The following is a 15,456-nucleotide window of genomic DNA, read 5'->3' as shown; positions in this document are numbered from 1 at the left end:
TGTATTATTTTTTAAAAATACATATAAATTAACGTTTTAGACAAAATTGTAAAACTGAGTGTCTTGTTAAGTACTTTTCTGTTCAACACTGGATAAATGATATATATTAAGTATTTAACAAACAAGTGGTGATCAATTATTTGAAAATTTCATAAGCAAATTTAAATGTCCCACTTTACCGGAAGGGACTAGATGTCGGTGTGGTGCTTCTACCGCCGATCGGAGGTGTGCCTGGTTTTATGTCAATGCCACTTCCAAAGGCTTTTAGCTCCATTTCAGACATCTAAGGAAACAGAGAACAAATTTAACAGTCCTTCAACTTGATACCCCAACTGCTGTTTAATGTCCAAACATGAAGGCTTAACCTAGAAAAGGACTAAGAACCTACTAGTAGGGGTTTAAATTTCATGACATTTTCAGGCCAAATACCTAGAATTAAACAAGTACAAGGCTATCAGAAAATCCAATTCTTCCATAAACTTTACAAACTTTTTTTTTTACTAGGCAAATATAAAAGTGGGCCAAATGCATCAATAATAGTATATCATAAATAGTATATCAGGGTTTAAGATTTTCTGTATGGTGGTAAAAACTAGTGTATTTCATTTTTATAGACCACACAGATACTCACATCTGAACACATGGCCTTAAATTCTCAAACAGGTTCCACCAATTTCTCTTTACTTACTTTCCCTGCAGTTGCAATCATGCTATGCTGTGTTCCAGCAGGAATTAATCCTCTGAAAGGCTGGCTCACTTGTGCAGGACGGCTCAGACTCTGAGCCTGTGCTTGCGGGGTGGTATGCTGCAATGGGGGCTGAAGAGTCTGAGGCAAAGCAATCAAAGGCTGTCCTGTGGATCCAAAATTAGGCAAGGAAAGCTGGGATGCTGGTAAAGGTACTGTAACCTAGAAAACAAGCAAACAGAAACTGCAATGATTTGCTTATAACTACAGAATTCACAACCCTATAACTACATACAACTCTTTAAATAATTTTTTAAAGACTGTAAATAGAATACATTAATTGACTAATATACTTCATATACAAGTATCTGCTTAGTGGCTACTGCCTCCATTTTTTTATAGACAAAGTGCAATGTGTGGCTTAATGACATGGACATGTGTTGGGCAACTGTTATCATTGTGTGAATACGATATATAGTATTTCTGAAAACTAGCACAGTTAGGATTTTGCTAGGCATTATGATCCTTTTTTTTTTTTTCCTTTGGATAGGGTCTTGCTTGCAATGTCTCCCAGGCTGGCACTGAACTCATGGTTTGAGTGATTATCTCTGGCCTTAGCTTCCTGAGTAGTTGGGAGTGGGCACAATCCATCACACTTGGCAGGCAATGTAAACTCATAGGACCACATTTAACTATAGTACTACTAATGTTCCTTATAGTGAGGACACTACAACTGTAAATGAAATAATTATGGCTATCTTGAAATTATCCATTGCACATGTCAAATAACCACAAAATACATGACATAATTGAAGAAAGTAGTCACAAGTTCTCAAATATTTTTAGTGTTTTTGAGGGTTTTTTGTTTGTTTTTTGAGACAGGTTCTCACTACGTAGTCGAGACTGACCTGGAACTCACTATGTAGCCCAGGCTGGTCTCGAACTCACAGCAATCCTCCTGCCTCAGCCTCTTGAGTGCTGGGATTATAAGCGTGCACCACCACGCCCGGCAAGTGCAAATATATTCCGAAAAAATGGTTTTCAAACTTTTACCTTCATGGATCTCTTTGTTAAAATAAGCTACCACTGGGAAATCCATCAAAAGAGAGAAATAAAAACCAGAAATAATTGAAATAGAGGGTAAGGGAGTGAGGAGATCCCAAGGCTATTAATGGGACTGAATAAAATACCTTCCACTACCAGTAGTCTTTATGGAATAGCCAGAGCACCTCAGTAAAGTTTGAAAACCACTCCTCCCATCTTGGTTCTACATGAATTCCCAAACAATAAAAATAATAATAAAGAAAATTAAGGAAATTTACCATGCCATAGTTTACCTGCTGGAGAGCACTCGGTGATTGGGCAGTGTTATAAAAATTTGTCTGGCCAGGTTGTTGTACTTGTCCAGAATAAAGATTTGAGGCCTGGGTAAGATTTGCTCTAGCCTAAAAACAATGTTGTAAAGAGGGAGAGTTACCAACTCAAAGTAACCTCTAATACTAGCATCATATAAAAAGGAAGATCACTTTTTAAATTGTATCTTTTAACATCCATACTTATCTCATACTTTTTTTTCCCCCTAAAAATGCTTCCTTAAAATAATCTGGATGTTCTTAGAAAAACAGGAATACAATGATCATGCATCATTCTGGCTCTTGCCTTACCTGGAGAAGATGTGTATCAATCAGCTGAGAACCTCCTAGTCCTGATGCCTGCCCTAGCTGATGTTCATACAATATAGGAATAGGCTGAGTATTTGAAGTTTGTTGAAAGGCAAGACCAGACTGTGCCTTGGCAAGCTCCTGGTGCTGGACGGCTGGAAAGTTGTGGATAGCAGTACCGGAAAGAACCACAGATGGCTGGGACAGGCTGCTCTGCATAAAGGCTGGCTGAGATCTACATAAGTATTAAAGAAGAAAAGGTTATATTACAAGTTAATTTTACTTGGAATCCAAAATGACCAAGTACTCTAAATTAGCACAGAATCCAAGAAAAGAGGCAGAGAATACACACTGTTTTAAGGAATTTGTTTCAAGATTTAGGGCCCTTTAAATAACAAAGCTCTGTAGTTCAAAGGGTCATGTAGAAGTTCTGGAAAAACCCTTACTCTCCCTGACATACTGGTTGTATTTTACCTCTTGAACTATAAGAATAACTCCCTCTCTCTGTTCATTACAAAGCTAAGAACCAAATTTATTTTTCTCTTTGGTGACATTCTAGTCCAGAGATCTGGATTAGTGCTAGTAGTCATATAACACGTAAACTTTTAGATTCTTTAGTAATTTTCCGTGATTACTGATTGTTAAAGGGTAGAAATCACTCCTTCAAGTTTTGAAGGGGCCAGGGATTTAGCTCACGCCTGCCCTGCAAATGCAAGGTCCTGCGTTTGATCCCCAGTACCAGGAGAGGGAGGGAAAAGCTTTGACTCCCACCCCCTACCCCCAATAAAGTATGTTGAACTTACTGGAGATTGAGGTTCACATATATAATGAATATGCTTAATTATTTAATGCTGTTTATAATATGGTCATCCCAGCTTTTGGGGGAAGAGAGCAGTAGTGACAATAGTAAGAAGGGTCAGCAATTACATTATTTCTAGTATTACAAACATAACCCTTTTTTGTTGTATAGTCCAGGCTGGCCTTAAACTCACAGCTATCTCCTGCCTCAGCCTTCTGAATGTTGGGATTACAGGTGTGCACCACCACACCCAGCTACAAACATACCACCCCCCATGCCCCAATCAAACTCAGGATCTTGTGCTTGTGAGGCAGGCATGGCAGCACTACAAACCTAACTTTTAAAGCAATTACCTGTACGGTTGAAGTGAAGAGCTGAATAACTCCTGAGCCTGGGAAACAGCAGGTCCAGCCCCCAAACTCAGCTGGGCTTGATGCTGGCCTTGCAGCGGTGCATAAATAGGGATTGGGATCTGCTGAACTGAAGCTGGCTGCAATGAAATGAAAAAAAATAACATCTATATAAAAATGTAATGAACATAAATATAAATCATAACACTCAAAAGTAACACTTTGAGACAAAATAATAAAAGAATAGCCTATACCAACTTCCTTTTGTATCCATCGTGGGGAATTGTTACTTTTACATAATACATCTTCAGTTTTTCTATCCCGTTCTCTCCCTGCTCCTCCCTCCATCTGTTGGTTACCTTCCACAAACTTAAAATGGCACAGGAGCTCTCTCGCCTAAGAAACTCTAATAGGAAACAGGGAGCTAGATCTTTTGCAAACGAGCATGTAAACATCAAAATCCATGACTTATTCTATACTGTTATAGACCTGGTAAATTTGGGAAAGTTGTAAAATTTTGTTAACATCCTATTAAGATAATCATGGGTTGGTTAAAAAGCCTTTAATTTGTAGTCTAAGACAGGTAAAACAATTACAAACTAGAAACAAACACAGGGTGGGAAGAAAACTTTGGTATTTACCTGAGAGAGACCTGGCTGGAAGCCTTGTTGCTGGGCCAGGGATGGTGGAGCCAATCGTGCATGCTGGGTATTAAATAAATGACTTGTGTCCATGTAGAAAGCTGGGATTTGAGCTGCAAATCATTAGGGAAAAGAAGTAGTAATGTCTAACTTTGTAATTTTTCAAATAGTAAATAAAAATCAAGTCTTGCAGATTTAAAATTAAGTTCTCTGAAAATACAAGCAACAGAAAAACTAGACATGACAAGATGCAAATGCAAAAAGATGCAAAGCTTCTCACAGAAAGGTACATGTAAATTAAGACAGTGTAATTCTAGCATTAATGAGGTTATAAACGACAGACACTGTTGGAGACTGTCGATGGGCTACGTACTAGTAAAATTTCACATAAAAATTCACAATAAACCTACTAATTTTTAAATCTACCTATTAGAACACAGCAAAATATTACAAAATAATTGATGTTTAATAATTTTAAATAATTTCTGTAGATTCTTTTTTTGACATAGTGTCTAGCTATATAGTTCAGGCTGGCCTCAAATTCGCGGCAATCCTCCTGCCTCAGCCTGAGTGCTGGGATTACAGGCGTGCACCACCATGCCTGGCAAGTTTGGTAGATTAACACATTATTTTTGTGACTTGTTTTTATATACTAACAACTATAGAGAACTTGTATCATTTAAAATTGGATATAATCATAAACAATGAAGACCTTCGAAGTTTATCTGTATAAAATTACTTGCTACTGAAACTGTTAATACAGTGGGCACGTGCACAAAGATTCTCTAAGATGCTTTTCAGAAAGAATTATGTCAATTTACACAGTTAAAATTTTACTAATAATGCCAGATATCAACAAGTGCTAGTTATCTTTCTATGAGAGGTAAGAAACAGCATCATCATTTTTATTTTGAACTTAAATCACTACTGGGATTAAATACAAATGTTTCAGGTGAACACCGATAATTCAGTAGGCCTGCTACCTCACCCACTATATAATTTTCTTCTTTGAGATAAGATCTAGCTATCGGGCTGGCCTTGAACTTGTAATTTTCCTGCCTCAGTCTCCCAACTGCTAGGACTGCAAGTGTGTACCCTGTTTCCCCACTGTTCTTTGCTATTTTACGTTTAGTTCCTTTTCTCCCAAGAACTGCACTGTCTACTGTCAGACTGCAAGTAACAAAAAGTTTTATAATTTGATTGGAATAGTGTCCTGTATGGAAGTTATTTTGCAATTTACTAGATACTGATTTGTCGTAAGTATACAAGAAATAACTGGTAATAAAATACACTGCTTCTTGGTCTGTTAGCTAAGATCAAGTGTAATGTATGTTCTTATCAGATTCAGCTTTTAAGTGGCCATATTTACAAAGAATATAAAAATATTTAAGCTTGAAGGGTTAACTACAAGAAAAAACATTTTAAAAAGTCTTCATTTTCAAAATTCTTTATATTTAACCCTAAAAATATTACCTGCTGCAGACTGAGACACATAAACTTGTGGACTCTGTTGTTGTTGGGCAATAAGGGAAGGCATACAGCTTAACTGTGAAAAATGACTTGCAGAAGGCAGACTGCTTGTCTGTAATTGTTGGGGCTTCACTTTACAAATATTAGGAGGGTCCGATGTGGTTGTAGATTTTGTACTCAAAGAAGAGGTAGTGTATGTACCAGCTCCTGTATTTAGGGGAGAGATAAAATAAGGGGAAGACAAAATATATTTAAAAGTGCCACTGTTGTTTATAGTACCAACTCACGTTGGAAAATTAATGCTTATACCCATCAAGTACAGTTAAGTCCTCTATATCTGTGGGTTCTACATTTGAGTAGTCAAGTAACCATGGACTGAAAATATCTGGGAAAAGAAAACTGTGTTTGTGCATAGACCCTTTTCCTCATCATTTTCCTTACAGTGTAATAACCACATAGCACTTATACCATGTTAGGTATCATAAGTAATCTACAGATAACCTGAAGCATACTGGAGAGTGTACAAAGGTCCCAAGCAAATGATATGCCATTGTATATGAGACTTGACATAAATCCACAGATTTTGGTTATTGTGGAGGTAGAGTTCTGGAACCAATCCCTCCTGAATACTGATGCATAACTATCTATGTACTGTCTCAAGCCAAAAGCGGGTATGAGGTGGCTTACAAAAGCAACATTCATCATTAAAGCTACACATGATTATAAAATTTGGAAAAATGTAAATAGGAAATTAAAATAGGGAAGAAACAAAACAAAAGCCTCATAAAATAGGGAGGCCAAGAGCTCAAAGGCCTATTATCCTTAAACCTCAAGTTACTATTTTAACTTTTAATCATCACAAAAAAGATAATCAAAAGATTCATTCATAACTGGACATAGGTGTAATGATACAAAAGGACAAAGTGCTCCATCTTAGGAATAATTATGAATGTAAACAGACCTTGAGATCTCAACTGCTCCTAAAAAGTCATTTAAAGTTGAGGTTAGATTTCTTAACTCAAATATTTTATAGGAACAAAATGAAAACACTGGTATTTGATTTAAAAATGATACATTTAGTTTATTATCTTTTGTCCTCTAGTAATATAACATCTGAATGGACCAAGATTCAAGTGTTTCTCTTTCCAGATGAGTCTCTCTCTCTTGTTTGGGTATGGGGAATCAAACTCAGGGCCTTGAGCTTGCCAGGCAGGTACTGTGCTGGTAAGCTTTACTCTGAGCCTACCAGATGAGTCTCTACCAGTAGCCTGACAAGGCAAAAAGTCCTTGTTTAAAAATAATCCTACTTGCAGGGCATGATGGCGCATACCTGTAATCCTAGCACTCAGGAGGCTGAGGTAGGAGGACTGCACTGAGTTCGAGACCAGTCTGGGCTACATAGTGAGATCCAGTGCAATCTCAACTACATAGTGAGACCCTGTCTTTAAAAAAAAAAGGTGTGTGGGTGTGGGGATTTAGCTCAGTAGTGCTTGCCGGCTGCCTAGCAAGCGCAAGGTCCCAAGTACAATCCCCAGTACCAATAGATAAATAAATAAACAAACAAATAAACACATACAATCATTTGTTCATTTCTAGTCAAGGGGAGTAAAGATAATCTGAACCTGGGAAAAAGTCACCAGATACTATGGAAGGAGGAACTTTTACAGTCCCTTAATTTCCAAATTGTCCTACCACAGTCTTATTACTTGTATAGCAACTCCACTTCAAGTACACTGGGGTCCAGGATGGTCTAGTGAGCACAAATGAAGACGCACTGGCAAAGGGCAGTGGGGAATATTACAAGGGGGAGGAAAGGGACAGAGTTGGAAGACTGTTTCATTTGAAATTGTAATGCAGTGCAAAATATGAGTTTGTCTTAGTACATACTTTTGATTTCGGATAATATAAAAATAAATGTACTATAACCCAACAACTAGCTTTTTGGCATTTAAAACTAGCACAGAACAGCAAAAGGCTGAGAAACAATATTGTAATCATCAAATAAAAGCTACAGACTGTATTACTGTGATGAACATTTTATATCTTCTGGAAAGGAACCTCATATTTGGAAAAGCTTGAAACAAAAAAATTTTTTTTCAGGACAGGCGTGGTGGTGCACGCCTGTAATCCCAGCACTCGGGAGGCTGAGGCAGGAGGATCGCTGTGAGTTCAAGACCAGCCTCGGCTACCTAGTGAGTTCCAGGTCAGTGTCACATAGTGAGACCCTATCTCAAAAAAAAAAAAAAAAAATTTTTTTTTCAACACAAGAAACATGGTTGCACATAAGCTAAAAGGAAAGGGTACACTTTCCCAGAGACAACCATATTTTAGGAACATCTTTAGTGACTCTTCAGGAGTCAGAAAGCCTCCAAACAGTTCAAGAGGGGGGAAAAAAATCACAAAATTTAGGAGAAAAAGGCAAAAACACATTCTAATTTCAAGCACTAATAGTCTTCTCTCTTTCTTTTTTTTTTTTTGGCACAGGGTATCGAACTCGGAACCTTGCACTTGCGAGGCAGGAGTGGGAACCACTGAGTTAAATCCCCGGGCCTAGACTCGTTTTTTTTTTTTTTTAAAAAGAAAAACAAAACCCCACCACACCAAAACATTTATTTCATCATTTTCTATAAATAGGAGAGGCTGGAAATCCTCTGTGCCTTCCTCTTCACCAGAAAAATACAAATTTTCTCAACAGATTTAGGCCAAAGGTGCCCTTAAACTAGATACAGACTGCAAAACATTTAAGAACTGTGCGACTCTATTTTGGAGCTTATCCAATTTAGTAATACATCATAATTGATAGAAGGGAAACTTTACAGAAAAATTTAGAGAAAAAAACCTTTCTCACCAATCATTTTATTATCTATTTTGTGTATGTGTGTGCTTCCCATCAATCTGTCAAACTAAACTTTCAAGAGGACAAAGGGGGATAAGAAGGTAGAGAAGTTTTACTCAAGAGCTGGTAAGTATCTCGTATCTTTTGTCAGTAACAGTTGATGAGGGGATAATGAACAGGACAAGATCATAAGAAATTTTAAATAATTCAAGATATGTCACTGGGATGTAGCTCAGGGGTACTTTCTGTAGTATGTGCAAAGCTCTAGGCTCAATTCCAGCACCACAGAAAGCAAACAAACAAAAGAATTCCTAAAGAGGTATTCAAGGAAAGATGCAGAGTTCCACCTGACAGTGAGGTTGTAGGGGTGACGGAGGCGACAGGAATCTGAGGCACAGATGCACTCGAGAAGGAGCTGTAATTTGCAGGGCTTGGCCCACTGGCACTGCTGCTTACTCCACTGGCGACAGGAGGTGCTGTGGAGGTCACTGGAGAACCTTTTTCCCGCACATTTGGAGAATTCTCCCAGGCCTTGCGTGCAGACTCCATCTGCAATAAAATGGACATGTGTTGAGAAAAGAAAAAAGTTAATACAGAATTAATATACAGATATAGACACATACACAAAAACAAAAGATGTAGGACTTTCACATTTCACTTGCCCCTTTACTCAAACTGGGGGAGGGGGAGTGGTCAATCATGTCTCTACAGATAACGTTTTTTATTGACACGGTATCATGATGTGATTCAGGCTGACCTTGAACTCACTATGTAGCACAGGCTAGCTTTAAATCTGCAGAGTTCTGGGATTACAGGCATGTACTACCATGCCTTGCATTGCTGTCTACAGAGAACTTTTTGATGGCATCAGGAAACTTAGCATTATTTAAACAAACCCCACCAGCTAGGCGCTGGTGAGTAAAAAAAGAAATCTAATGCCCCTTTACTGTGGCCATCTGAATAGAGATTCTGGTTGTTTTTAGACAAAGATCACACTGTGTAATGTAGGCTAGCTTAAAACTATGTAGCCAACCTGGCCTCAAACTTTTCATCCTCTTGCCTCAGCCTCCCAAGTGCTGAGATTACAGGCATGAGCCAGCATACCAGGCAGTTTAAAAGGCAGAAAACAGATTTTATCTCAACCTATTCAGAGTAGGACTGTTCAGCAATGTTAAAAAGACATTTTATAAATATAACCCATATATATATAATTAAAAGTTCTCTAGTGGCCACATTTTAAAAAACTAAAAACAGAGAGGTAATATTTTGATAACATTTTATTAAACTCTATTGCAATAATAATCAACATAAAATTAATGTATTACACACTTTAACATTAAAATTTCAGATGCAGCATCTACTTTATCTTACTCTTATAATACAACTGAATTTGAACTAACCGTAGGTTAAGTGCTCAATAATTACATACAGCTAGCGGATTCTGAACTGGCCATCATTTGGACTGAAATTAAGGTACCTTAAGGCTATTTGAACAAGAGAACAGATACAAATATTCTAAAGTTTTCAGCACCCGAGGAAATACTGGGGTAAGAGAAAAACTTATGATCAGGAAGAGCTAGTTGTGATCACTCACATGAAGTACTTTCCATAACTATCTTTTTTTTTTTTGCAATACCAGGGATTGAACTCAAAACCTTGCGCTTGCTTGCAAGGCAGGTGTGGCACCATTGAGCCAAACCCCCAGCCCACTACAAATATCAATTGTAATAGCATTTAGGAAGTTTGTGGCTCCTTTAAGTATGAGTTTCTAAAATTTTAACTTATTCTAATTTTTAGAATTTGAAAAACTAATATTTCATCTTGCCCACCAAGTAATGACAAATACTATTTAATGACTAATTGCCATCCCTATATATTCAAAAAGCAGGACATTTTTATGTTTGAGTTAGTCATTTCCTTTTCTCAGAATTATGTTTTGTTTCAAATATATTTTGATATCAAAGTCCAGGGTACAAGTTAGGAAGTTATCCATAAAGCAATTTGCTTGTATTACATGAGATTTGTGGGCTAGAGTAATTTAGTAAGAGTATAATGTCTTTCATGCCAGTTTTGTTCCGTTGAGAATACATAAAATTATTAAACTGCAGTTAATGAACACTGCCTAACAGTGTATATGGCTTAAATTCATTTCTTAAACAGAAGAAATGCTGGAAAATTTAGGGAAACAAAAAGAACAATTACTTAACTATACATACTGAGAATGATGTCCACACAGAACTTTTCTATGTTTTATCTTTCACTCAAAGAGAGATATAAGAAAAGGTAAAAACAGAGAAGACAGAGCAAAGTTAAGTGAATGCAATTTAATAATTTTAATGCTAAATGATTTTTTTTTTCTTTTTGGAATGTTAAAACTGAATGACTGGGTCAGGGATTTGGCTCAGTGGTTCTGCCTCCTGCCTTGCAAGTGCAAGGGCCCGAGTTCAAGCTCCAGTACCAAAAAAAGAAGAAGAAAAAAAAAAAAAAAAAAGAGTGGTTAAACAAGTACTCTACAGAATTAACAAATGGCTTAAAAGTACTTAGATGATGTTATATTTGCTTAGGTAAAACTAGATTTTAAAGTTAGTAAGAATTACATAAATTAAAAGACAAAGTAAAGAACAGATTGAGAGGAAATCATTCAAGTAGAAAAACAACAGCAAAAGCTCAACAGGAATTGGAAACACACTAAGGACTGTGTAAAAACAGGTGATACGAAGTAGAGGCTGCTGTAAGATTTTATACTATCAAACTTGTATCTTTAATCCTTTCATAAAGAAGTTGGGAAGAAAGGAAAACAAGCGATCAGGAGGCTGGGTACATGGTGGAACAATTTAACTTCCTTTTCTTCTGCTGAACATCATCAAAGAGATTCACTGTCGATCAGTGTAACATTAGGAATACCTGCACAGCAGAGTTAAACTATGCACTTGCTGAATTATGAACACAGCATCAATGAGACAGATTTCAATTCTAGCCTTAACTCAATTATACAAAAGAATTAACATCACTCAGAATTACAAATAGATAAAAACACAAACTGAAACATCAACATCAAAAATGTTCTGCCCACTTACAAGGTGCTACTTTTGTACATAACTAATATATCCCAAATTAAAACTTCTGAAGAACTTAGTGCAAACAAGCACTAACACAGAGTATGAATATTCTGTATTTTAAAAGACAAATTTACAATCATTAACTAGGCCTCACTTTAAAAATAAGGATATTTAAATTCATTGCTAAGGGTTTTAAAAGTAAATACAATTTTAAAGTATAATTTGATATCGCTTATTTCAGCACAGTATTGTAGCTTACCACATAAAACTAATAAAAAAAAATATAAGAATATTGTTAGCTTATGTCCCCTTGCATGCAAAAAGGAAGGCCCCTTAGAGATGGGTTTTGTACATACCTTGAAGGTGAGGCTGAAAGTAGTGGGAGGAACTGAAGTGAGGCTGGAGCTCTGTTGTATAGTCTCCCTCTTAGGGAGGGGAAGGGTGTTGGGCAAGGGCACCTGAAAAGGCAGGCAACACACATCACAATCTAACTAAGGATGCTACAAAAGCTCCATTACTGATGGGCTAAAGTACTCTACGGGTGGTGCTTACTTTCCATCAGAGCAAACAGGACTATTTGAATGCTTAAAATAAGTTAATTATTTATAGTAGTTATATTAAAGCTTCTGAAGTGAAACAGTTTGTCCCAAGTACAAGGTATACACTGGAAGGTGGTGCTTCTTCCATTTTGAAGTGAATCTCAGTGATCAGGGGCTGCTGTTAAAATGTGGTGTTCTGACAGAGATGGCCTGAGCACCAATGTATTTCAAATTACTCCCAGCTGCTGCTGCTGCTGAGTGACAAACTTCATAGCAATTCTCTAAGGAACACAATTTCCTTCACATAATGGGGTCCATAGGTTCTATCAGAATTATTAACATGACAGTGAAAACATGCAGTGATATCTGGAGCAAAGTTTCGAATACTATGCTATTACACTGACCAAACTTTTGCTAGAGCAGTAAAATGATCATGCTAAATACTGTTAGAAACTTGAAGATATTAGAAACTACCTGTATCTTTTTTTCTTCCAAGTCTCTGGATCTTGGGATATTATTATGTACTATTGTATGTTTGCTTTTGACATTTCATTTTGTTGTTCAGGAAAAAAGGCTAGGATGCTTAGGGGTTTTCAGATACTCTGTGATACTATGAACTACCTAACCAAGATTTGTTATAGCATGGACTGCTTAACAGTGATTCTTCTGACATTCAAAATATTTAATGATTTTATGAATCAGTTAACTAAATAAGAAAAAAAAGCCATATTAAGCTTCAATAAAAAGAAATAAGCCTCAAATACAATCCTTTAATAGGACAAAAGTTCTATGCATAAAATGGAAGCTCTGAACAGATTCATTAAAATAAAAAGAACATTTCAAAAGGTCCTGAAAATTTTCCTAGGATATTTAACACATTAAGCTCAGAACCACTACCTTACTTGGCACAAGAAAGCAGTACTTTTTAAATCATTCCTATTTATAATAGTCCCTGACCCAAACTGGCATTTCATTTTTAAATACACACAGAATACAGACTAATAATCAAATGTAGACTATTCACCTATATAGGAGACTCTAGCAGTTACCAATGTATAAGCTGCTATACTAATTAGTCGAAGCCATTAAAATGCTCCTCTAAATTTTGTTTTTTTTTTGAAACACAGTTGCACTATGTAGTCCAATCTGGCCTTAAATTCACTAACCTAACTAACCCAAACTAACCTAACAGGTATGTGCCACCATGCCTGGCTTCATCTGAATATTTTAAGGACTCAAGTATTTTCAATGGATAGATTGGAAGAAAGTACTACATACATTCATAAACAAGTAGTCATAGAAATTTTTTTTTAATGAGAAAAGATACTAGGATTAATCTTTGAGACTTCACAGGTTCCATATTTGAAAACAGACAGTGACACTAGAATTCAAACAGAACGGAAGTTTCTCTTCAAGTTTTCCATTACTTGGGAAATTTTCAAAAATATTTAAACCTATCTCAGAAAATTGGTACAGGGGAAGAATTCAGCACATGAAGTTTTAAAACATCTGAAAACTGAGCAAATTATATTAATCAGACCTTGCAAAGCTCTTATTACTAAGAAAAACAGGCGATTCAATCTTCTCCATTCCTTAACTGCACTGTAAGAGTCTCTCAAGTGAACTACAAGGTTGGATCAAATGGCTCACAATGCAGCTCACCTTTCTAAAATTGCATACACAGGATGCTCGAGGGCACACGGGGACTAACAATATGCAAATCAAGGATTTCATACTTAAAATAACAGTTAAAGCTCTTTGGGCAAATATTTATCTGTAAAAAATTTTCTGAAAAGAATTATCAACAGGTATTCACCATGCCTGATCTGCACATTTCATCGTGGCTGTTTCTGTATAGCCTATACAGAATTAGCCCAAGAGACTGTTGCTTTGTAATTTTTTGCACTACTGTTTTGGCTGGATTTGTATTATACACAGTTAACAAAAATAAAGAATTATCAACATTTGAGTCTCACAGCCCTTGATTATAGGGAGCAATATTTAATGACAGCATGTGATCAAACTTCTACCATATCTGCCCCTCACTCAAAGGACATACTTCTAAAATCATCTTCTAAAGTATAACATACGACTGTACCAAGTTACCTAACATTTTTAAATTTACAAGTTTTGTCTGTTAGTGAGGCAGGCAAAATGACGTATTACTAACAGTCTTGCATTCTAACATGATTGCTCTAGGAAATTAGGGTTAATTCACAGCATGACATCACCCGATGCTATAGCATTTAGGAACTAAAGTACTTCACATATGTAGCCTTATAGCTATAATAATCACACACACTTGCCACTATGGGGATGGTGGTGGAACCTAGAGGCAGGAGTCATGTTCCTGGCCACTTCTTTTTTGTTAGCATTTTTAATTTTTACTCAGGGTTTAAAATTGCCCAGGCTGGCCTCAAACTTGTGATCCTCTTGCTTAAGCCTCCTGAATATGCTGAAATTACAGGTGTGTATCACCATGCCAGCTATATATTTTTAAATTAAAAATAACAAACAAATAATTTCTTGGGAGCACTATAGTTGTCTTTTGAGTCTAATTATCTTAAATGGGTATGGTTTCACTGCAAATAAAATGGTGAATTTTTAGAATGTAGTGCTAAGGACAAAGATTCTTACTAAAATGTGATTAAGAGCATTAGTAGTCATGACATCAAGCCTAGGTACTACAAGCCTTCATCTTAATTGGAAAGCTTATGACTTTAAGAGAAAAGTAAAATAGCTAGCTATGATTATTTTTGCTAATTATAATGTACCACAGTGCTCCTAAAACAAGTGTACTATCAGCTCTTTCACTGTTAAGATTTGAACATTGGGCACTACAGTGAGAATGAAAGGTGATGGATTAGAGAACAGTCAGGTTCCTATCCAAATCTGCCAAACCTCAGATTGATTACTTACATTATTGACCAGAGTATCCTCCATCTTTGCATTATTAGTAGCCACAGTGTTAGGGAGAGAAGAAGAAGGTGTAGTATAGTCTGTTACAGACTCCTGTGGAAGCGTAATAGGGAAAAAAGTTTCAAAGTGAATTAAGGACAGCCTAACAACTGTAAAGCTGCTTTGGAAGAAGGCACACCTTAGATTCATTTTGCTCAAATCTTACAGAGTTTCAGTAGAGTACTAGAACATGGACACCCCACCATTAAAATGCTAACATTGCAAATGCTATGGAGCTATCGTACATATTTAAAAATGCACTGCACTGTTCTAAGAGCAGTCAACAGTACCAAATGTTTTTTTATTATTAAAAGTTTTTTAATGTGTTTCCCACACTCAGTTTAGCTTATAATCAACTACTGATTTTGTTTTCTCCCTAAAAAAATGAAGATAAGCAAATATCAAAATATCAGCTGTTAAAATAAATTCAGATTTTTAGGATATACTCATTGTTTACT

General features: G+C 36.4%; 1 protein-coding gene across 1 annotated transcript in view; it reads right to left on the bottom strand.

The window, feature by feature from the left end:
* Prrc2c (proline rich coiled-coil 2C) overlaps window positions 1–15,456 on the bottom strand; it is an 80,448-nt gene that overhangs the window by 4,765 nt on the left and 60,227 nt on the right. The window contains exons 24-33 of the mRNA XM_033762087.1: window positions 14,960–15,052; window positions 11,858–11,959; window positions 8,790–8,991; window positions 5,610–5,813; window positions 4,137–4,249; window positions 3,499–3,635; window positions 2,350–2,581; window positions 2,023–2,130; window positions 689–907; window positions 180–283 (exon numbers count right to left, since the gene is read on the bottom strand). Of these exons, the coding sequence (XP_033617978.1) occupies window positions 180–283; window positions 689–907; window positions 2,023–2,130; window positions 2,350–2,581; window positions 3,499–3,635; window positions 4,137–4,249; window positions 5,610–5,813; window positions 8,790–8,991; window positions 11,858–11,959; window positions 14,960–15,052 (1,514 nt within the window). The remainder of the gene's footprint in view (window positions 1–179; window positions 284–688; window positions 908–2,022; window positions 2,131–2,349; window positions 2,582–3,498; window positions 3,636–4,136; window positions 4,250–5,609; window positions 5,814–8,789; window positions 8,992–11,857; window positions 11,960–14,959; window positions 15,053–15,456) is intronic.

Source organism: Fukomys damarensis, unplaced genomic scaffold (assembly GCF_012274545.1).
Source record: "Fukomys damarensis isolate Sample0158 unplaced genomic scaffold, DMR_v1.0_HiC HiC_scaffold_11, whole genome shotgun sequence".
Lineage (NCBI taxonomy): Eukaryota > Metazoa > Chordata > Mammalia > Rodentia > Bathyergidae > Fukomys > Fukomys damarensis.
Note: the sequence above shows the minus strand (reverse complement) of the source record. Positions and strands in the feature narration are given on the sequence as shown.